The sequence below is a fragment of the Mucor mucedo genome (assembly GCF_025094135.1).
Source record: "Mucor mucedo strain NRRL 3635 chromosome Unknown EV154scaffold_79, whole genome shotgun sequence".
NCBI lineage: Eukaryota > Fungi > Mucoromycota > Mucoromycetes > Mucorales > Mucoraceae > Mucor > Mucor mucedo.
In genome coordinates this window covers 1-15,460 of record NW_026252363.1, presented here as the reverse complement: position 1 = coordinate 15,460, position 15,460 = coordinate 1, and the positions used below count along the sequence as shown (strand labels likewise).

At 36.5% G+C, this 15,460-nt stretch overlaps 5 protein-coding genes across 5 annotated transcripts; 2 read left to right on the top strand and 3 right to left on the bottom strand.

Moving 5' to 3' along the window:
- The first annotated feature begins 169 nt into the window (after nt 1-169).
- On the top strand, nt 170-1,760 carry EV154DRAFT_516361 (Reticulon-domain-containing protein). The gene has a single exon (XM_051602379.1). The coding sequence runs from the start codon at nt 192-194 to the stop codon at nt 1,740-1,742; it is 1,551 nt and encodes a 516-aa protein (XP_051455254.1). The 5' UTR covers nt 170-191; the 3' UTR covers nt 1,743-1,760.
- Nucleotides 1,761-1,824: 64 nt separating this feature from the next.
- On the bottom strand, nt 1,825-2,955 carry EV154DRAFT_516359 (signal peptidase 22kDa subunit). The gene is made up of 6 exons (XM_051602378.1): nt 2,712-2,955; nt 2,530-2,654; nt 2,379-2,464; nt 2,240-2,316; nt 2,066-2,181; nt 1,825-2,005 (listed from the first exon to the last, which is right to left on the bottom strand). The coding sequence occupies exons 1-6, from the start codon at nt 2,736-2,738 to the stop codon at nt 1,888-1,890; spliced, it is 549 nt and encodes a 182-aa protein (XP_051455253.1). The 5' UTR covers nt 2,739-2,955; the 3' UTR covers nt 1,825-1,887.
- A 519-nt stretch (nt 2,956-3,474) lies between these two features.
- Nucleotides 3,475-5,337, top strand: EV154DRAFT_516356 (kinase-like domain-containing protein). The gene is made up of 2 exons (XM_051602377.1): nt 3,475-3,713; nt 3,803-5,337. Exons 1-2 carry the CDS (start codon nt 3,576-3,578, stop codon nt 5,264-5,266), a joined length of 1,602 nt encoding a protein of 533 aa, XP_051455252.1. The 5' UTR covers nt 3,475-3,575; the 3' UTR covers nt 5,267-5,337.
- EV154DRAFT_447157 (30S ribosomal protein S8e) lies at nt 5,312-6,399 on the bottom strand. Its single transcript, XM_051597125.1, has 3 exons — nt 6,354-6,399; nt 6,216-6,283; nt 5,312-6,136 (listed from the first exon to the last, which is right to left on the bottom strand). The coding sequence occupies exons 1-3, from the start codon at nt 6,354-6,356 to the stop codon at nt 5,425-5,427; spliced, it is 783 nt and encodes a 260-aa protein (XP_051455251.1). The 5' UTR covers nt 6,357-6,399; the 3' UTR covers nt 5,312-5,424.
- On the bottom strand, nt 6,400-8,092 carry EV154DRAFT_516348 (uncharacterized protein). The gene is made up of 9 exons (XM_051602376.1): nt 7,806-8,092; nt 7,525-7,716; nt 7,444-7,469; nt 7,194-7,382; nt 7,099-7,130; nt 7,002-7,045; nt 6,898-6,942; nt 6,560-6,826; nt 6,400-6,497 (listed from the first exon to the last, which is right to left on the bottom strand). The coding sequence occupies exons 1-9, from the start codon at nt 7,999-8,001 to the stop codon at nt 6,463-6,465; spliced, it is 1,026 nt and encodes a 341-aa protein (XP_051455250.1). The 5' UTR covers nt 8,002-8,092; the 3' UTR covers nt 6,400-6,462.
- Nucleotides 8,093-15,460: the final 7,368 nt, after the last annotated feature.

Sequence of the window (15,460 nt, the reverse complement as noted above, 5' to 3'; positions counted from 1 at the left end):
CGCGCTACCAAAAAAAAAAAAAAAAAAAAAAAAAAATCACGATGACGATTGTGACTTTCATTTATTTTATCATTCTGACCTCATCGTTTTAATTTTAATGCATAAATAAAAAAGACTATAAATATGTCAAGATTTTTCATTTTCTATTCAGCATTAACATCATCTTCTTCTTTTACTAAAAACTAAACTCAATGGATACTTATCAAAGACCTATCACTCCTCCTACGGATCACAGCAAGGAACAAGTCCATGGCACAACCATTCCTACTGCCAACGGTGGTATTACAACCATCCCTTCTGCTTACGGTGAAAAGGATAGCCTATCTGACCCATCTCATCTTCAAAGACAACAAGAGAACTTACATCATAACAATCGCTCTAGCATGTCTTCTTTAGACACCAATTCTCATTCTGCTACCAATGCTCGCTTGTCTGGTGGCTCCTTTGACTCTAATTCTTCGGCTACTCATCCCAACACCAATGCTCGCTTATCTGCTGGTTCTTTGAACTCTCATCCTACAACTAATACTCGCTCTTTGGATTCAACTAGCTTGGATCAATCTTATAACTCTACTACCAGTCCTACCTATAAATCTGGCTCCACTGGCATGAATCCTACGTATAATTCTGGTTCTACCGGTCTCCATTCTGGCTCCACCGGTCTCCATTCTGGCTCTACCGGTCTCCATTCTGGTTCTACTGGTCTCAATTCTGGTTCTACTGGTATGAACTCTAGTTCCACTGGTCTTCATTCTGGTTCCACCGGTATGAACTCTGGTTCCACTGGTCTTCATACTGGCTCTACTGCACCCAGTTCTACCTATAACAACAGAAACTCCGGGTCTACAGGTTATTCTGCTCCTAGTGCACCCCCCACGAGTACCTCTGCCAGCAATCCTTTCAATGACTCCCATAGCAGTAGCATTCCCTCTACTCGTAAATATGATCAAGATAATCTCAGCCCCAACAAGAAGAGTTTCAACTCTGCATTCAATGAAGAAGGCAGCCAAAAGCACCGTAGTTATGGTGGTCGTAATGAGACTACTCATCGTATGGAAACGGAAGTCTTATCGGTTTTACAATGGAGAAATCCTTTGCGCTCTGGTGTCTTATTTGCCTTGATTGTGGGCTCAATTGTCTTGACTCGGTGGTATTCGCTGTTACAAATTGGTTCTACGTGTCTTACTTTAGCCATCGGTATTAACTTGATTTATGTGAATTTGATCCTGCAAAGTCAAAAGGTGTTGACGAATCATGAAGCGACGCATCCTTACAGCGATGTGATTGACAATGACCGTACAAGTATGATTGATCGTGGAAGTGTTAACCATTATGCTACTGTTATGACTGAACTCTCTGAGACTGTGGTGCGTGCTCTTACTCGTATTATCTTTATCGAAGATACCGTGACAAGTGTCAAGTGGATGTCCATCTTTTTCGCTATTTGGAAGATCTCTGCTCACTTTAGTACCATGGATATTATCTTAATGGTTGTTATCTCTGCTTTTACTTTCCCTCGCTTGTACATCTCTAATAAGGAAGTAGTCGATGCTCAATTCCAAAAGGGTCAAACCTTGCTTCAATCGGGTATTCATAAGGCTCAAACCGCTGCTACTGAAAATGCTCAAAATACATATGTCAAGGCAAAAGCTTATGTTGCTCAAGTTGGAACCACTGGTACCGATGCTAAGAACACTATGACCCATCATTCCGTCACTTTGAAAGATGATCAAACACTCTAAATTATTTTTTCTTCTAACCATTACATCATTTTCAAATCATTTTCTATAAATAAAAAAATCTGTACATAAAAAAATTTCAACACTAAAAAAAAAATAGCTGTTTCAAGTGAGGGATGTAAAACTTTTTTTTTAATGATGAGGGGTTTCACTGGGCAGAAAAGGGAGGCAAGATAAATCCAGTGCTGGTAAATGATTGACCGGCTTGAAGGATACCTACATAAGGTGTCACATCCCAATGCAATGTCAAGTTTGCCTTCTCATAGCTGAATAAATTAAAGTTTAGACCGTGTAAGGCTTTCTTTTTATTTACATGCATCACTTACTTCCACTGTTGACTGACATCAATCAAGGCATATTTGTTGCGAACATTACGTAACTTTAAATGAGCCTTATCCTTACTTGTCACAATCTTATCCCAAATGACAACTGAGTTTCTATCCTAAATACACACATATGTTAAATCTCTGATTGGCTGGCCCCTTCTTTTTTGTTATTACAAAGTTTTTGGATTGATATTCTGCTACAACAGTAACAAACACTTGCTTTGTGTTCCAATTAAACATGGGTGTGAAATCTAAGTATGTGTTTTTAGCTGGGAGGGAAGACATGCTGTGTTCTTTGTTTTTCTTTTATTACCAGCATCGACATCAAAGGATAATCTGGCAAATTCACTTTTACTGTTTCTGTAATCTGTATTTTCGGGTCCATATCTACGCGTGACACTACGTATATAAGAGTTTGCTTAGCTTATATATTTATATACATGAATGGAAAGATGGGATTGTACATTTTGACATTGTCTGGATGGACAGAGATGCTGTTGGTGACGGATCCATAACCGGTGATGGCAGAAATCAAGGCAATGACCGCCAATACTGTACCAATGACAGACACCGCAAATGAAAATACATTCTATTTATTTTTTTAATGTTAATAAGAAGCGTGTAGTCAGGTTTATATGTGTATTACGTTCACTCTCTGTTGCAAATTATACATTGAGGAGTTAGATTATATAAAGAAAAAAAAGGGGAATTTCGTGCGTATAATTTAATTTTTTTTTGCCAAAATTTCTTTGCGGCGCTCTAATACGACGTGGCAAGGTTTCCTTTGCCTGTGTCATTCCAAAAATAAATAAATAAATAAAAAAAAAAAAAGGTGGCGGAGCGTTTTGGGAGGAACGAACAATGAGGCTTGATCTATTTGTTGTACGCCATGAGAGAAAGCAGATGACAACAAAAATAAAAGTGAAACCAGGAAAAAAAAAAAGCTAAATCTTTAAATAAAGCGTTCCACTTTATGAGCACAGCATCACATGCCATCGAATGATTTATTCCTGGCTGCGCATTGTGCACTCTTAATTTATCCTTTTTTTAAATAAAGAAGACAATTGAATGAAATAGGAGACAAATACAGGGCCGTTTTTCTTTTAAGATTTTATGAAGTGGGGTTGCCATAGTAACGATAATGCGTTTTAGCTTTTTAAAAAGATGTCTCCACCTTTTTTTAAAACTCTATTCTCATTCTTTTAAATGTCAGGCGGGATCACAGAAAGAGAGTATGAATTTCAAAAAAAAAAAAAAAAAAAAAAAAAAATGAGGAACCCGGGAAATAGCAGAAGAAGCAAGCGAGGAGAAATAAAAATAAAAAATAAAATCTTGTACAATGGTTTCTCACACACTCACACAGACACTCACACAGACACACACACACACACCTATTTTTTTTTTTTTCCTCTTTTTCTTTTTTTTTATTTATTTCCTCTTCTTCTTTTTATTACTCTAACAAACAGATATAAAAGAATCAAGGGGCGAGAGTACAACATCAAGAATAAGTATGTCTCAACAAGTCGAGATACAAAAAGCAAAAACATCACCACTGTCTTGTATTGATGATTATGAATTCCATCGTAGCCTTGGAAAAGGCAGTATGGGCAAAGTAAAATTGGGAATTCATGCTGTGACGGGAGAAAAGGTATAAGATATACAGTTGGATTTTTTTTTTTTTTTTTTTTTTTGGGAGATTAAACAAAACCTACTCCTTTAAAAAATATGATAATGCAGGTGGCAGTAAAAATAGTAAGAAGAGCCAATTTTCAAATCAACGGATTCACTTTACAAGGCAAACCACGAACAAAAGAACAAATGTTGAAGGAAAAAGTCAAAGAAGAAACCCGAGAATTGCGTACGATTCGAGAAGCACACATCATGATGTTACTAAGACATCCACACATTGTTCAATTAAAGAACCTAGTGGCTGTTGGCCCTTATTTCTATATCTTGATGGATTATGTGAATGGAGGACAATTGCTTCATTATATCGTCAAACGTCAAAAGCTATCTGAATCCCATGCAAGACATTTCTCTCGTCAGATCCTCAGTGCGTTAGATTACATGCATCGCAACTCTATTGTGCATCGTGACTTGAAAATTGAAAATATCTTGATTGATAAACATGGTCAAAACATCAAAATCATTGACTTTGGCTTGAGTAACCTATTTTGTCCCGAAAGAAGACTCACCACCTATTGTGGTTCTCTCTATTTCGCTGCACCCGAATTATTAAGCGCAACTCCTTATCGTGGCCCAGAAATCGATGTTTGGAGCTTAGGCGTCGTCATTTATGTGATGGTGACTGGCTCTGTACCATTTGACGATAAATCTATGCCTGGATTACACGATAAAATTAAGCGAGGTCTGGTCGCTTACCCCGCTCATCTAAGTCCGGAATGTAAAGATTTATTATCGCGGATATTTGTCACGGATCCCACAAAACGTATCATCTTGGCCGATGTCATTCGCCACACATGGGTCAATCAAGGTTATCAAAAGATCATCAAGACTTACTTGCCTTTACGCTTACCCATCTCTCCACCTTTGGCTCCACATATTCTTCAACACATGACACGTGGTTTTAATATGGGAAATGCTCAAGATATTCAACTCAAGATGGAAATGATCATTAAATCTACTGTTTATCGTTCTGCAGCTGATCATGTGGCAAGGTTACAACATTTGTTTGATAATGATGCCTATGGTGATTACGATGATCCACAGACCATGCCTGCTGCCTATCATCCGTTATTGTCCATTTATCATTTAACAAGGGAACGACTCTCACATCAGGAAATGGAACAAGAATCCGATTCACCGGTGAGCATGAAACAACCATCTATGCCTTCCACACCACCATCATCCCGTTTGGGCTATCCCCAAAATGAACCATACTACAGTGAAGAAGAAGAAGAAGAAGAGGAGGATGGGGATATGGAGGCTATGTCCTTTAATTCTATACGGGAAACGTTTGCTACTGCCACTACAAGTACACCGCCGTTATCGCCAAATAAAAGGAGGTTATTATTCTCTAGTAGTTCCCTGACAACTCGCCATGATGATCTTTCGTTTAAACGAGCCGATAAAAAATGTTCCGAATCAACACATAAAAAGCCCAATTTAATTTCTAATGCCATTCATAGATCGACATCTTCTCTAGCTGCTATTTTTGCTAGAGTGATGTGTACACACTAAACAAACAAACAAACAAAAAAATATATATGTCACCCCAATAAATGTAAATACTACACAACAAATAAATAAAAATATTTATTTTTTTTTATAAGAGAGAGAGAGAAAATATACAGAAAGTGTGGTGGAGGAGAAGGAGGGGAAAAAAAGATAAAAAAGATTTAAACAAGCAAGACGGCATTGATACAACCATCGTTTTCAGGATTGTTTGTGACTTGAGCATATTTACCCCAAACAACCTTACCACCTGTGGTGACAAGACCCAATTCAGATACATTGACTTCAAGGACGGTACCCTTTGTAATGACACCAAGTTGGGTATAAAGAGGCGATTGAGGATTCTTCTTGACACCAATAATGGGTAAACAAAAGGTGGCCTTTAATTCGGGATGAGTGACATGAGCCTTCTTGTAACGAAGACCCATGGGACGAACAAAACGCTCGTATTTTGGGGGTTTACGAGTAAAACCTTCACCAACAAAGGTTGCCTTGGTAACCAAACGTTTCCATTGTTTGGTCTTGTGTTTACCGGTCTTGACCACTTTAAACATTTCATCTTCAGCCATACCACGCACGGTAGGTAAAGGTACGGCCCATTTACCAGCCTTTTCCTTACGCTTTTGTTTCACCATGTTACTGAGAATCTTGGCACGATCTTCTCCTTCACGATCCAAAAGATATGTAGGGACAGCTCCCTCGGGGATGGCATCGGCTGACTTGGACTTTGCATTCTTTTCCTCATGTTGCTTAATTGTCTTTTTCATTTGAATCTTTTCGGCATGACGTCTCTTATTCAACATCTTTGCCTTCAGACCATGAACCTTTTGAGCGTATTGGGAGGCCTTATGAGCAGAACGGGCTTCTCTCTTACGCCTATCGTTCAAGTAAAAATAATAAAAAAAAGATGATTAGAGATCCAGATCTAGAATTAATATATAAAAAAAGATCTTACTTGCGCTCCTCATGATCGAGACGACGACCATGTCGCTTAATGTGCTCTTCAATATGCTCGTTTTGAGGCTACACGTACAAAAAAAAACCATGTTTAACAACGTTATTTTATATCTTGCTTATTTATTTAATATTTTACCATATCTGTATAAAAATAAAGTGAGAGGAAGAGAAAAAAAAAAAAGCTAGGCAGCGGCTTTTTTTTTTTTGCACTCTAATTTCTAAAGCAGTCCCCCTCTTTAACCCAATCAAACAATCGCACCATCCAATTTCATCTGCACGCCTAATACAAAAAAGTTAAAAAAGGGCATGATTTTACCAAACATGGGATATGTATATATTTACCAGAGGCTCGGTTGGCTGTACCTTCTTTAGGGAAAACAGCACCTAACAAGAAACAACCTGTAAAATTCACTTGATGATCGAAATCAAAACCAAATTTGGCTTGAGAAAAATCCGCATTTTCTAAATTGCTTTCCATGAAATTCGATTGAGGATCAATGTGATAGTTTGAAAAATCCAGATTGGAGAGGTTTTTTCCTGTGAGTCGCATAATGATTGGTTGATACAACCTTGTTTTGCTAAAAGGAGGGTATAATTGGTATAATTGCTCTAAAAATTCGTGGCGTAAAAAAAAGAAAGATGTTTAGCTGATTTGCTGTGTAATTCTTTTTTTAATTTACCTTGGGTGATCACTGGCAAGTTCTCCCATTTTAGTCTTAGCAAGTCTAAAAGATGCGTATGTGTCAGATAATTCAAGAAAATCATCTTTTAATATTGGTTTTACCGTTTAATTCGTAAAATCTTGCTTCTTGCATCAACTCATCCATACTAATATAAATGTCAGTACATATACACATCTCCCAAAATAATTAAGCCTTTACATTTTAGGGTCCTCTACAATTCCTGCAGGAATCTAATTTAATGAGAAAAAAAAGATGAGCTTGAATCCTACTCTCTTTCTTCTGACTTCTTATACTTTAAGATCACGTAAATAATTCAAGACTAATCGAAAGTAGGTGCTATCACGATCAATAAAATACGAATTATCTGCCTCTGGTTTGACGTTGGAATCTGGACTAAACATCTGAGCCAGTTTAGAACGAGGATCTTTTCGAAGTGTGGTTAATGAAGTTTCAAAGAACTGTCCGCCCACATTCAAACGAATCTTATCATGGGATCGAATTAGCGTAGTACTTTTTTTTTTTGGTGTACATGTATATGCTTACTTTCTCGTCCTGAAATTGGCGAACCTCTAATGATGGGATTAAATCACTTGTTTATCGATATATCACCATAAAAAAACTTACGTTGAATCATGTCCTTTTCTCGCTCGAATTGTTTTCTTTCGATGGATAGACGAGACTGATGATGATGAAGGTCACTGGATAATCGATCAAATGCTCGTCCTACCTGGTGCTGAATCTCTAGATTGGACTGATCAAAGTCTTGTTCAATTTGATCCAGTGCCACCAGTTGGTCCTTTAAATGTTCACTCAGCTCTTTTTTTTTTTTTTTTTTTTTTTTTTTGGACGTATGCCCAGAATTAATTTTCCTTATAATATATGTTCTGATGCTTTTTGAAGCGTACCTTGCTTTTCAGTGCGATAGGCTTCTACAAACAAGATCCACTTATCTTGAAAATCATCTTGTCGAGGCGTGTCTAAAGATGGACGTAAAGTCATTCTTTGCTCAATGTCTTCATTTGAACTCAGGCTTTGTACATGAGTTGATTGTGAAGTAGCACTTTTGGCTGCTAAATGGTCAAAAAACGCTATGGGATCCATGTAAAAATAAAAGAAGGGTTTTTAAAAAAAAAGAATGAGAATACAAAAAAAGGTGGTGCTGGTGGAGTGTATTATTTATTTCTACATGTGGTACAAATTGTCATGAGATCTATTCATTTTTATACAATCCGGGCTGGTGCAGTGCTAGTTTGCAGAAAAAGACTAACAGGCGTTTAACTGTGTCAGCTACCACTTGAAAGCAACTGAGGGTGCTAAACCATAGAATTTAATCCTTTTGATTAAGACATGGCGACTCCTTTTGAATTGCGCCTTTTAGTTCTTTCCAATTCAACAGCCATTATTTTCTATGGGCTTGTACAAAGTATTGTGGTATTTAAGATATGTCTGACCTTCAAGTAGTTATTAATTTTGGTCATTGTATACCTTAATGGCACGAGATATAAAACTACAGTTACCGTCAGCTCCAATTGTATGAATTGCGGCAATAACGATTTTAGGGTTGGCATGGATTCAACGGAATGCCACTTATTTTATAAAGTTATGGTAGGTAGTTACTTTTACAGGGAATGCAAATCGCATCGTATCTCTTACTATTTTAAGTTCTTTTACCGATCATAAAGAGATGCTGTTGTTTCAGTTTTGGCTTTACTTTCAGAAGAGTCAAAATTTCCGGATTGCTGCCTTAAGGATTGGTGCTCACTTAAGCTATACAACTACACGAAATTTGATCCAATAAAAGTCAAAACAATCATTGCAATATGGATGATTTAAACCTGAGTAATATCTGGATAAATCTACCTACGATCGTCATCAGCCCGTTGTTATTAATGTCTAAAATAATGTGTATATGAAAATTCCTTTTATTTGGTCAATAAAGCCCAAGTTAATTTTGGCAAGTTTGATAATTATCTTGTTTTTATTGTGTAATATTTACGGTTTTCGTCATCATGAATGTCGTCGGCATCCTCAATGTTATCATCTCAGTTTCAGTTATCCTCCAAAATCGACATATCTGGCCACGTCACTTTTGTTTCCTGTTATTAATATTTAGCTATGGGGCTTATACCAAAGAGGTTATCGATCTTACCGACATGCTTTTTAGTTCGAGCATTATTAATTTGAGCTTTCATATCCAAAGAAGATTCCCACAGTAATGTGTAAATAATTCGGTTCGCTGTGCTGTGAGTAATAATCGTCATACATTATCTTTGATGTATGAAAGAACGTCGGTCAGTTGTTCAATGACACCTTTATTTACTTGGGTGTTTGTTACAGAGTATGAAAATGTTACACTGTTAACCAAAATATATTGCCTTGGCTTCACCAAATCAAGATGGACCAAATGACATTCAAAACCCATAATCTGTATAAAGGAGACGTACAATTTGGTGATACACAGGAGCCCTTTTTGAGAGCCATCAAAACTAATAAAAATTGGGTGAGTGCACACGGAGACTGACTTCCTCGCAGTTGCACTTGGGCAATTTTTTTTACTGAAACTGGCTAGCGAGTCTCCATTTTGTTTGTTTATAGCAATAAAAACCACTTTTTTTTTTTTTTTTTTTTTTTTTTTTTTACCTTTGACGTCTTTTTTTAAACTTTTATGGTTATCTCACTGTAAATGTCTCGGATTTTGGATGGATTTTTGCCAGTATATTGATCATACCCACCTATGATGCTGTGTATCTTTGCGTAGGTACGATTTTTGACACCATGTATTAGCTAAAGCTTGCTGATAATCACACAATTTAAGCTGGGCAGTTGAAAAGTAATAATCCTTAATAGTTTCTCATATAAGTGCTTCAAGTGGCAGATATACCAACAGATCGTTCGGTGTTAAACAGGATCAAATCATGCATAAAGATAATAAAAACTATCACCAAGTAATATCCCTTCTTTTTGTCGCTGTCTGTTAGCTTTTGTATTTATCTTTTCACAGCATTTTGTAAAAGCTCAGGAAAAAAACGATTTAGCTTCTTACATCTAAAAGCACTATATTATTTACTCGTTCATGGTATACTACTGGATTTGTATCTCCTTTAAAATCACTCTCAGAACACTTTTTTTTTTCTTCTTTCTTTTATGAACAATAGTTAGCTTATGCTGATTAATTGAAGTCTGGTACTCACTATCACATTTGTAAATTAATCACAACTGTCGCTTTTCTACATCTAAATCCGTACTAGCGCCATATCCCTACCATAAAGAAAATTTAACGCAGGGAAAAACTGCATCTTTTCCAAGCCTATGGTTACAAGCTATAACAACGAAGAATTATCCAAGCGGTGACATGAGTGTATCTTCAGTAGACATTGCTGAAAAATCTGGCTACAGACAAAAGAGATCAATCGCTTTTTAAAGGGCATTGGCCATGGTTGACCGGTAGTTAGGCCAATGCTTCCTAAATCAGGTAGTGCAATATGTACACATTTGGATCGTACGAGACTTTGATGATCTCTTGCTTTATCATTAGGGAGTTGAATTTACATCACCGTCACCATGGTTTTAATGGATGCGGTTGATACGCTGAAGTTGACCTTCCCGGACGTAATTTTCTCTTTCATCATTCAAGCCAAAGTATCCATCCCTTTTGTTTTATATGGCACCTGTTAATCCATTCATCCATCCATGCATGAAAAAAATAAAAAAATAAAAAAAAACATCAAAAAAAAAAAAAAAAAAAAATTGAACTGAGCTGGATGGATGCATGGATCGAACGCTCTACCATCTTTAAAATGCTACCAACAAAATCATTTTTTTAAATATACATATTAAAAAAGCTCACTGCTTTTGGCACCGTCGCTACCGGAAAATACCATCACTGAATCCTTATAAATAATGTTACATCGCGCCCTTTTTTTCTCTCCCTTTTACAGCTTGTACCACAGTAGTAGTAGATAATCCCTCATTTACTCTTTATAATCACCTGGGACTTTAGATTAAAGAAAAATTCTCTACTATTGAACAATGTGATGTTGACCTGATATTGACAGCCTTTGATAGTAATGTGTTCATGCGAGATTATTTGCTCTTTTTGTTTTTTTTCTTCTTGCAAGTTGTACCACAGTAGTTAGTAGATAATCCCCCATTTACTCTTTATAATCACCTGGGACTTTAGATTAAAGAAAAATTCTCTACTATTGAACAATGTGATGTTGACCCGATATTGACAGCCTTTGATAGTAATGTGTTCATGCGAGATTATTTGCTCTTTTTTGTTTTTTTCTTCTTGCAAGTTGTACCACAGTAGTAGTAGATAATCCCACATTTACTCTTTATAATCACCTGGGACTTTAGATTAAAAAAAAATTCTCTACTATTGAACAATGTGATGTTGACCCGATATTGACAGCCTTTGATAGTAATGTGTTCATGCGAGATTATTTGCTCTTTTTTTTTTTTTTCTTCTTGCAAGTTGTACCACAGTAGTAGTAGATAATCCCCCATTTACTCTTTATAATCACCTGGGACTTTAGATTAAAAAAAAATTCTCTACTATTGAACAATGTGATGTTGACCCGATATTGACAGCCTTTGATAGTAATGTGTTCATGCGAGATTATTTGCTCTTTTTTTTTTTTTTTTTCTTGCAAGTTGTACCACGGTAGTAGTAGATAATCCCCCATTTACTCTTTATAATCACCTGGTACTTTATATTAAAAAAATCTCTACTATTGAAAAATGTGAAATTGACAGCTTTTTGCGTATGGTCTCTAATCGATCTCTTTTTCTCTTTCAAAAATCTCAAGTTTAGTTAAAACCATCTTGTCATCATTAGTAGAGCTCACAATCCCATTCCTTTATTATTTGCTTTAGTTTTTTTCTTCATCAAAATATCCACCCTATTCTTGGGATAAATGACTTTAGGCATAACTCGTCTCTGCTATTTTCAAGTTGTAAGCGATTTGCCACTTCTATTCCAACAAAAAGACAGAGATTTCATCCGTTAACAACAAATTCGTTCACAATTCTCTTTTTCTCTAATGGATTCCTTACCTACCTATGATCTTAGTCAGTCTGACTTGTCATTAGCTATGTTACTGCAGTTGGGCCTAGCTTCAATTATTATTTCAGCTTCCAATACTCCTGTTATTCCGGCCTCTGAGTCAATCATTTCTGTGGTTTTCCCTCACCACAGCGTCCGTATGTCTAAGGTCTTGGTACGCGATTTTCTTCATCGTGGGTCCCAATACACATATTCTGCAACAACAATCTGATCGTGAGACTATATTCCCCTAAGCTACTTCGTAAATTTGGCGTCGCAATAACCAATGCGTATATGCAACCTACTGGTAACTTTCGTCGTCTCCTGGGTTCCAGTATATAGTCTACTGGGTCTATCAATTTCCGTCGTTTTCTTGAGTCCTAAATGTCCACATGTATTCAAGCATTCGATCAACCAACACAATTCGGAACTATATTGCGTGATTCCTTGTTCCCTCCAAAGCCAGTGACCACCTTTTACGGACGTGCTAATTCAACCTGGTAGAATACTGGCTATACTCGTTTCGCTTGATTCAAATGACTTACAAAAGCAAGAAAATTTACTGTCGCTACTTCTTTATCATTCGTTTTCATTGTTGCTTGTATTTTACTTGGGATCTGGAGATCTCAATAGAGACAAGTTTTTGACGATCAACCTTTCACATTCACAACGGTGCTTCCATTTTGCAATCTAATCGTATGACAACTATACTTTCAAACGCTGGCCGTTTAAAAACAGTGTGCTTTCTTTCATAAAAAATACTTCTTTCGACTTGTTGTCGCAATTGTGGCTCTTTCACATTGCTCTTGGGTCACTCGTAAAACAAAAACAAAAAACACAAAAAAGTAAATAATCACCCCTCAGTAACAATAAATAAATTTTGAAAGACAGCGCTGTCTTTTGGGACAGCCAAAGTGCACGTAGTGGCAGCATAAGATCTGTAATTTCGATGTTCTCTAGACCCGGGAACAAGGATATACAATCAAAAAACAATGTAAAAATTAGGCATAAATGTTTATTAAACGATTTATACTTATGTTGACATCTGTCATCACTCATTCGCCTTTGAGCTCGTTTGATCTTAAGCTTATGCCGAAATACTAAACCAGAAGCTGAAGGTAAGCTGTAAAACACATATACTGGTTTAAACTATGTTGTTTGTACTAAATGTGTATATATTTTAAGCTGTTAATTTATATTGACCTCTTGATGTCTGTTAAGGATATCATGGATATAATAACAAAGTTAATTGTCACATCACAATAAGGATGGATATTAAAAAAAAAAAAAAAATTAATCATGAATCACACATTGACCCGCTTGTTCTCATCCTACTGTTGAAGTCTGTACACAGGGAACAACCCTGAGGCGAGTAAATATTTCTTTTACAAAAAGCAATACTCGCAGTTGCACTTGGGCAGTTTTCTTTACTGAAACTGGCTAGTGAGTCTCCATTTTGTTTCCTTATAGCAATAAAAACCACATTTTTTTTTTTTTTTTTTTTTTTTTTACCTTTGACGTCTTTTTTTAAACTTTTATGGTTATCTCACTGTAAATGTCTCGGATTTTGGATGGATTTTTGCCAGTATATTGATCATACCCACCTATGATGCTGTGTATCTTTGCGTAGGTACGATTTTTGACACCATGTATTAGCTAAAGCTTGCTGATAATCACACAATTTAAGCTGGGCAGTTGAAAAGTAATAATCCTTAATAGTTTCTCATATAAGTGCTTCAAGTGGCATTTCTAGAACAAACATAATCCAGAGTGGCGAGCTACTTCTGGGTTTATTTACCATAAAAGGTAATAAAATCACGTGATACAATGTACTCTTGTAACTGATTTTTCCGTCAACCAGTGTCTAAGGTTCCCCATTCTCTTGAGATTGGCGTACAGCGTCTTCGGAAGCAGGTCCGCCCATCGAATCAGAATTGAGGTGCCTTCTTTTTTTTTTTAAAATTCCGCGCCTTTAAGATCGTACTGACATTAGGGACGCTCAAATAAAATCGAGCCTCCAGGTTCCAGCTTCCAGCAAAATTTTAGATAAATTCTATTGGCCAAGCATTTTCCGATTTCTTTTTGTGATTTCTTAAATTTGCTGGAGCACTTTTTGCTCCAGCAAAATAAAAATTAATTCCAGCTTTTTTTTCGTCCAATAACATTTTGGTATTTCGTTACATGATGTAAGGCTATCAAGCATGACATAATTTATTACTTTAGTCTTTTCCACTTCAACAACACTTTTATTATTATTATGCCTCTCTTGTCAACTAAAAAACGTCTCATGGAAGACGTTAAAAAAATGCTGTTTTTCTTCATTACAAAATATGAACGAGAAACCAAGTCGACCGAAGTAGATCGTCGCATAATCGCAATGACAAAACAGAATCTGGAAACAATGGCAGCTTTTTACCTTGCTTTACAAACCGAAAGATACAGCGTAAAAAAAAACTGGGGTACTCGTATTCGTACTGGCACATATCTCGATTTATTAAACGAAGGTAGAGAAAGTGTCTTTAAAAGTAAAATAAGGATGAGTAAAGAAGCCTTCAAAGACGCAGTCAGAGCGTTTGGTGATTATGAGGAGTTCGAGAACTTCACGAAAGAGAAAATTGAGCTCCATTTCTTGATCACTTTTCATCGATTGGGATGTAAAGGAAATGCTGCTTCAATCACGCAGGTATCCGATTACTTTGGTGTTTCTGGTATGACAAAAAAAACGCTCAGATTTATTATGATCTAACATTAAAAGTAGAAGGTACTGTGATCAATTACACCAAGAGAACCATAAACGCAATTCTGGCTAAAGAAGATCAGTATGTTTACTGGCCAGCGGCAGAAGAAAGGGAACATATATCAAAGAAGATAGGCGAAAGAAGCCACTTCAAGTCATGCGTCGGATTTGTCGATGGTACATTTATAAGAACCGAGCGTAGTCCCAGCTATGCCAAGAATAATTTTTATTCTTATAAACGTGCGTATGGTATCTCTACAATGCTCGTTTGTGATCACAAACGAAGAATTCGTGTTTGTGTCACTGGATGTCCTGGTGCTATTCATGATAATAATGTTTATCAAGCAACAAGTCTGGCCAAATCCCCACATAGACATTTCTCCCCTGGTGAATATATATTAGCTGATAGTGCATACAGTGTTACCTCGACTGTCATCTCATCATACAGAACCGGTTCAGTACAGGCTACAAAAGAAGAAATAGAGAAATTTAATTTGTATGTAGCTCAAACTCGTATCGCAATTGAACATTGCAATGGAATTCTGAAAGGAAAGTTCCAAAGCCTTCAAGAGCTTCGTATTACAATTCGTGACAGGAAAACTTTGATCGAAGCGGGAAGATGGATTCGTGCTTGTTGCATTATGCATAATTTCCTTTTAGAAGATTCAACTGACATAGAGGAGTTCAGAGAGGCCAGTGGACATAGAAGATTCATCAGTAGTTCGCAGAATAGGTCAGATGATGATAGTAGTTTAAATTTCAGAAGAAATCAGTTG

What these genes read in the sequence shown, in the direction of transcription:
- EV154DRAFT_516361 (XM_051602379.1), top strand. Translation starts at nt 192, where the DNA reads ATGGATACTTATCAAAGACCTATCACTCCTCCTACGGATCACAGCAAG.
- EV154DRAFT_447157 (XM_051597125.1), bottom strand. An exon ending in CTCGATCATGAGGAGCGCAA is followed by an intron (nt 6,137 to 6,215) that starts GTAAGATCTTTT and finishes CTTGAACGATAG; the next exon opens with GCGTAAGAGAGAAGCCCGTT.
- EV154DRAFT_516348 (XM_051602376.1), bottom strand. Translation starts at nt 8,001, where the DNA reads ATGGATCCCATAGCGTTTTTTGACCATTTAGCAGCCAAAAGTGCTACT. An exon ending in AGAAAAGGACATGATTCAAC is followed by an intron (nt 7,470 to 7,524) that starts GTAAGTTTTTTT and finishes TCCCATCATTAG; the next exon opens with AGGTTCGCCAATTTCAGGAC. An exon ending in ATTGTAGAGGACCCTAAAAT is followed by an intron (nt 7,046 to 7,098) that starts GTAAAGGCTTAA and finishes CATTTATATTAG; the next exon opens with TATGGATGAGTTGATGCAAG.
- EV154DRAFT_516359 (XM_051602378.1), bottom strand. Translation starts at nt 2,738, where the DNA reads ATGTATAATTTGCAACAGAGAGTGAAC. An exon ending in AATATCAATCCAAAAACTTT is followed by an intron (nt 2,182 to 2,239) that starts GTAATAACAAAA and finishes GTGTGTATTTAG; the next exon opens with GATAGAAACTCAGTTGTCAT. An exon ending in GATGTCAGTCAACAGTGGAA is followed by an intron (nt 2,006 to 2,065) that starts GTAAGTGATGCA and finishes TAATTTATTCAG; the next exon opens with CTATGAGAAGGCAAACTTGA.
- EV154DRAFT_516356 (XM_051602377.1), top strand. Translation starts at nt 3,576, where the DNA reads ATGTCTCAACAAGTCGAGATACAAAAAGCAAAAACATCACCACTGTCT. An exon ending in ATGCTGTGACGGGAGAAAAG is followed by an intron (nt 3,714 to 3,802) that starts GTATAAGATATA and finishes ATGATAATGCAG; the next exon opens with GTGGCAGTAAAAATAGTAAG.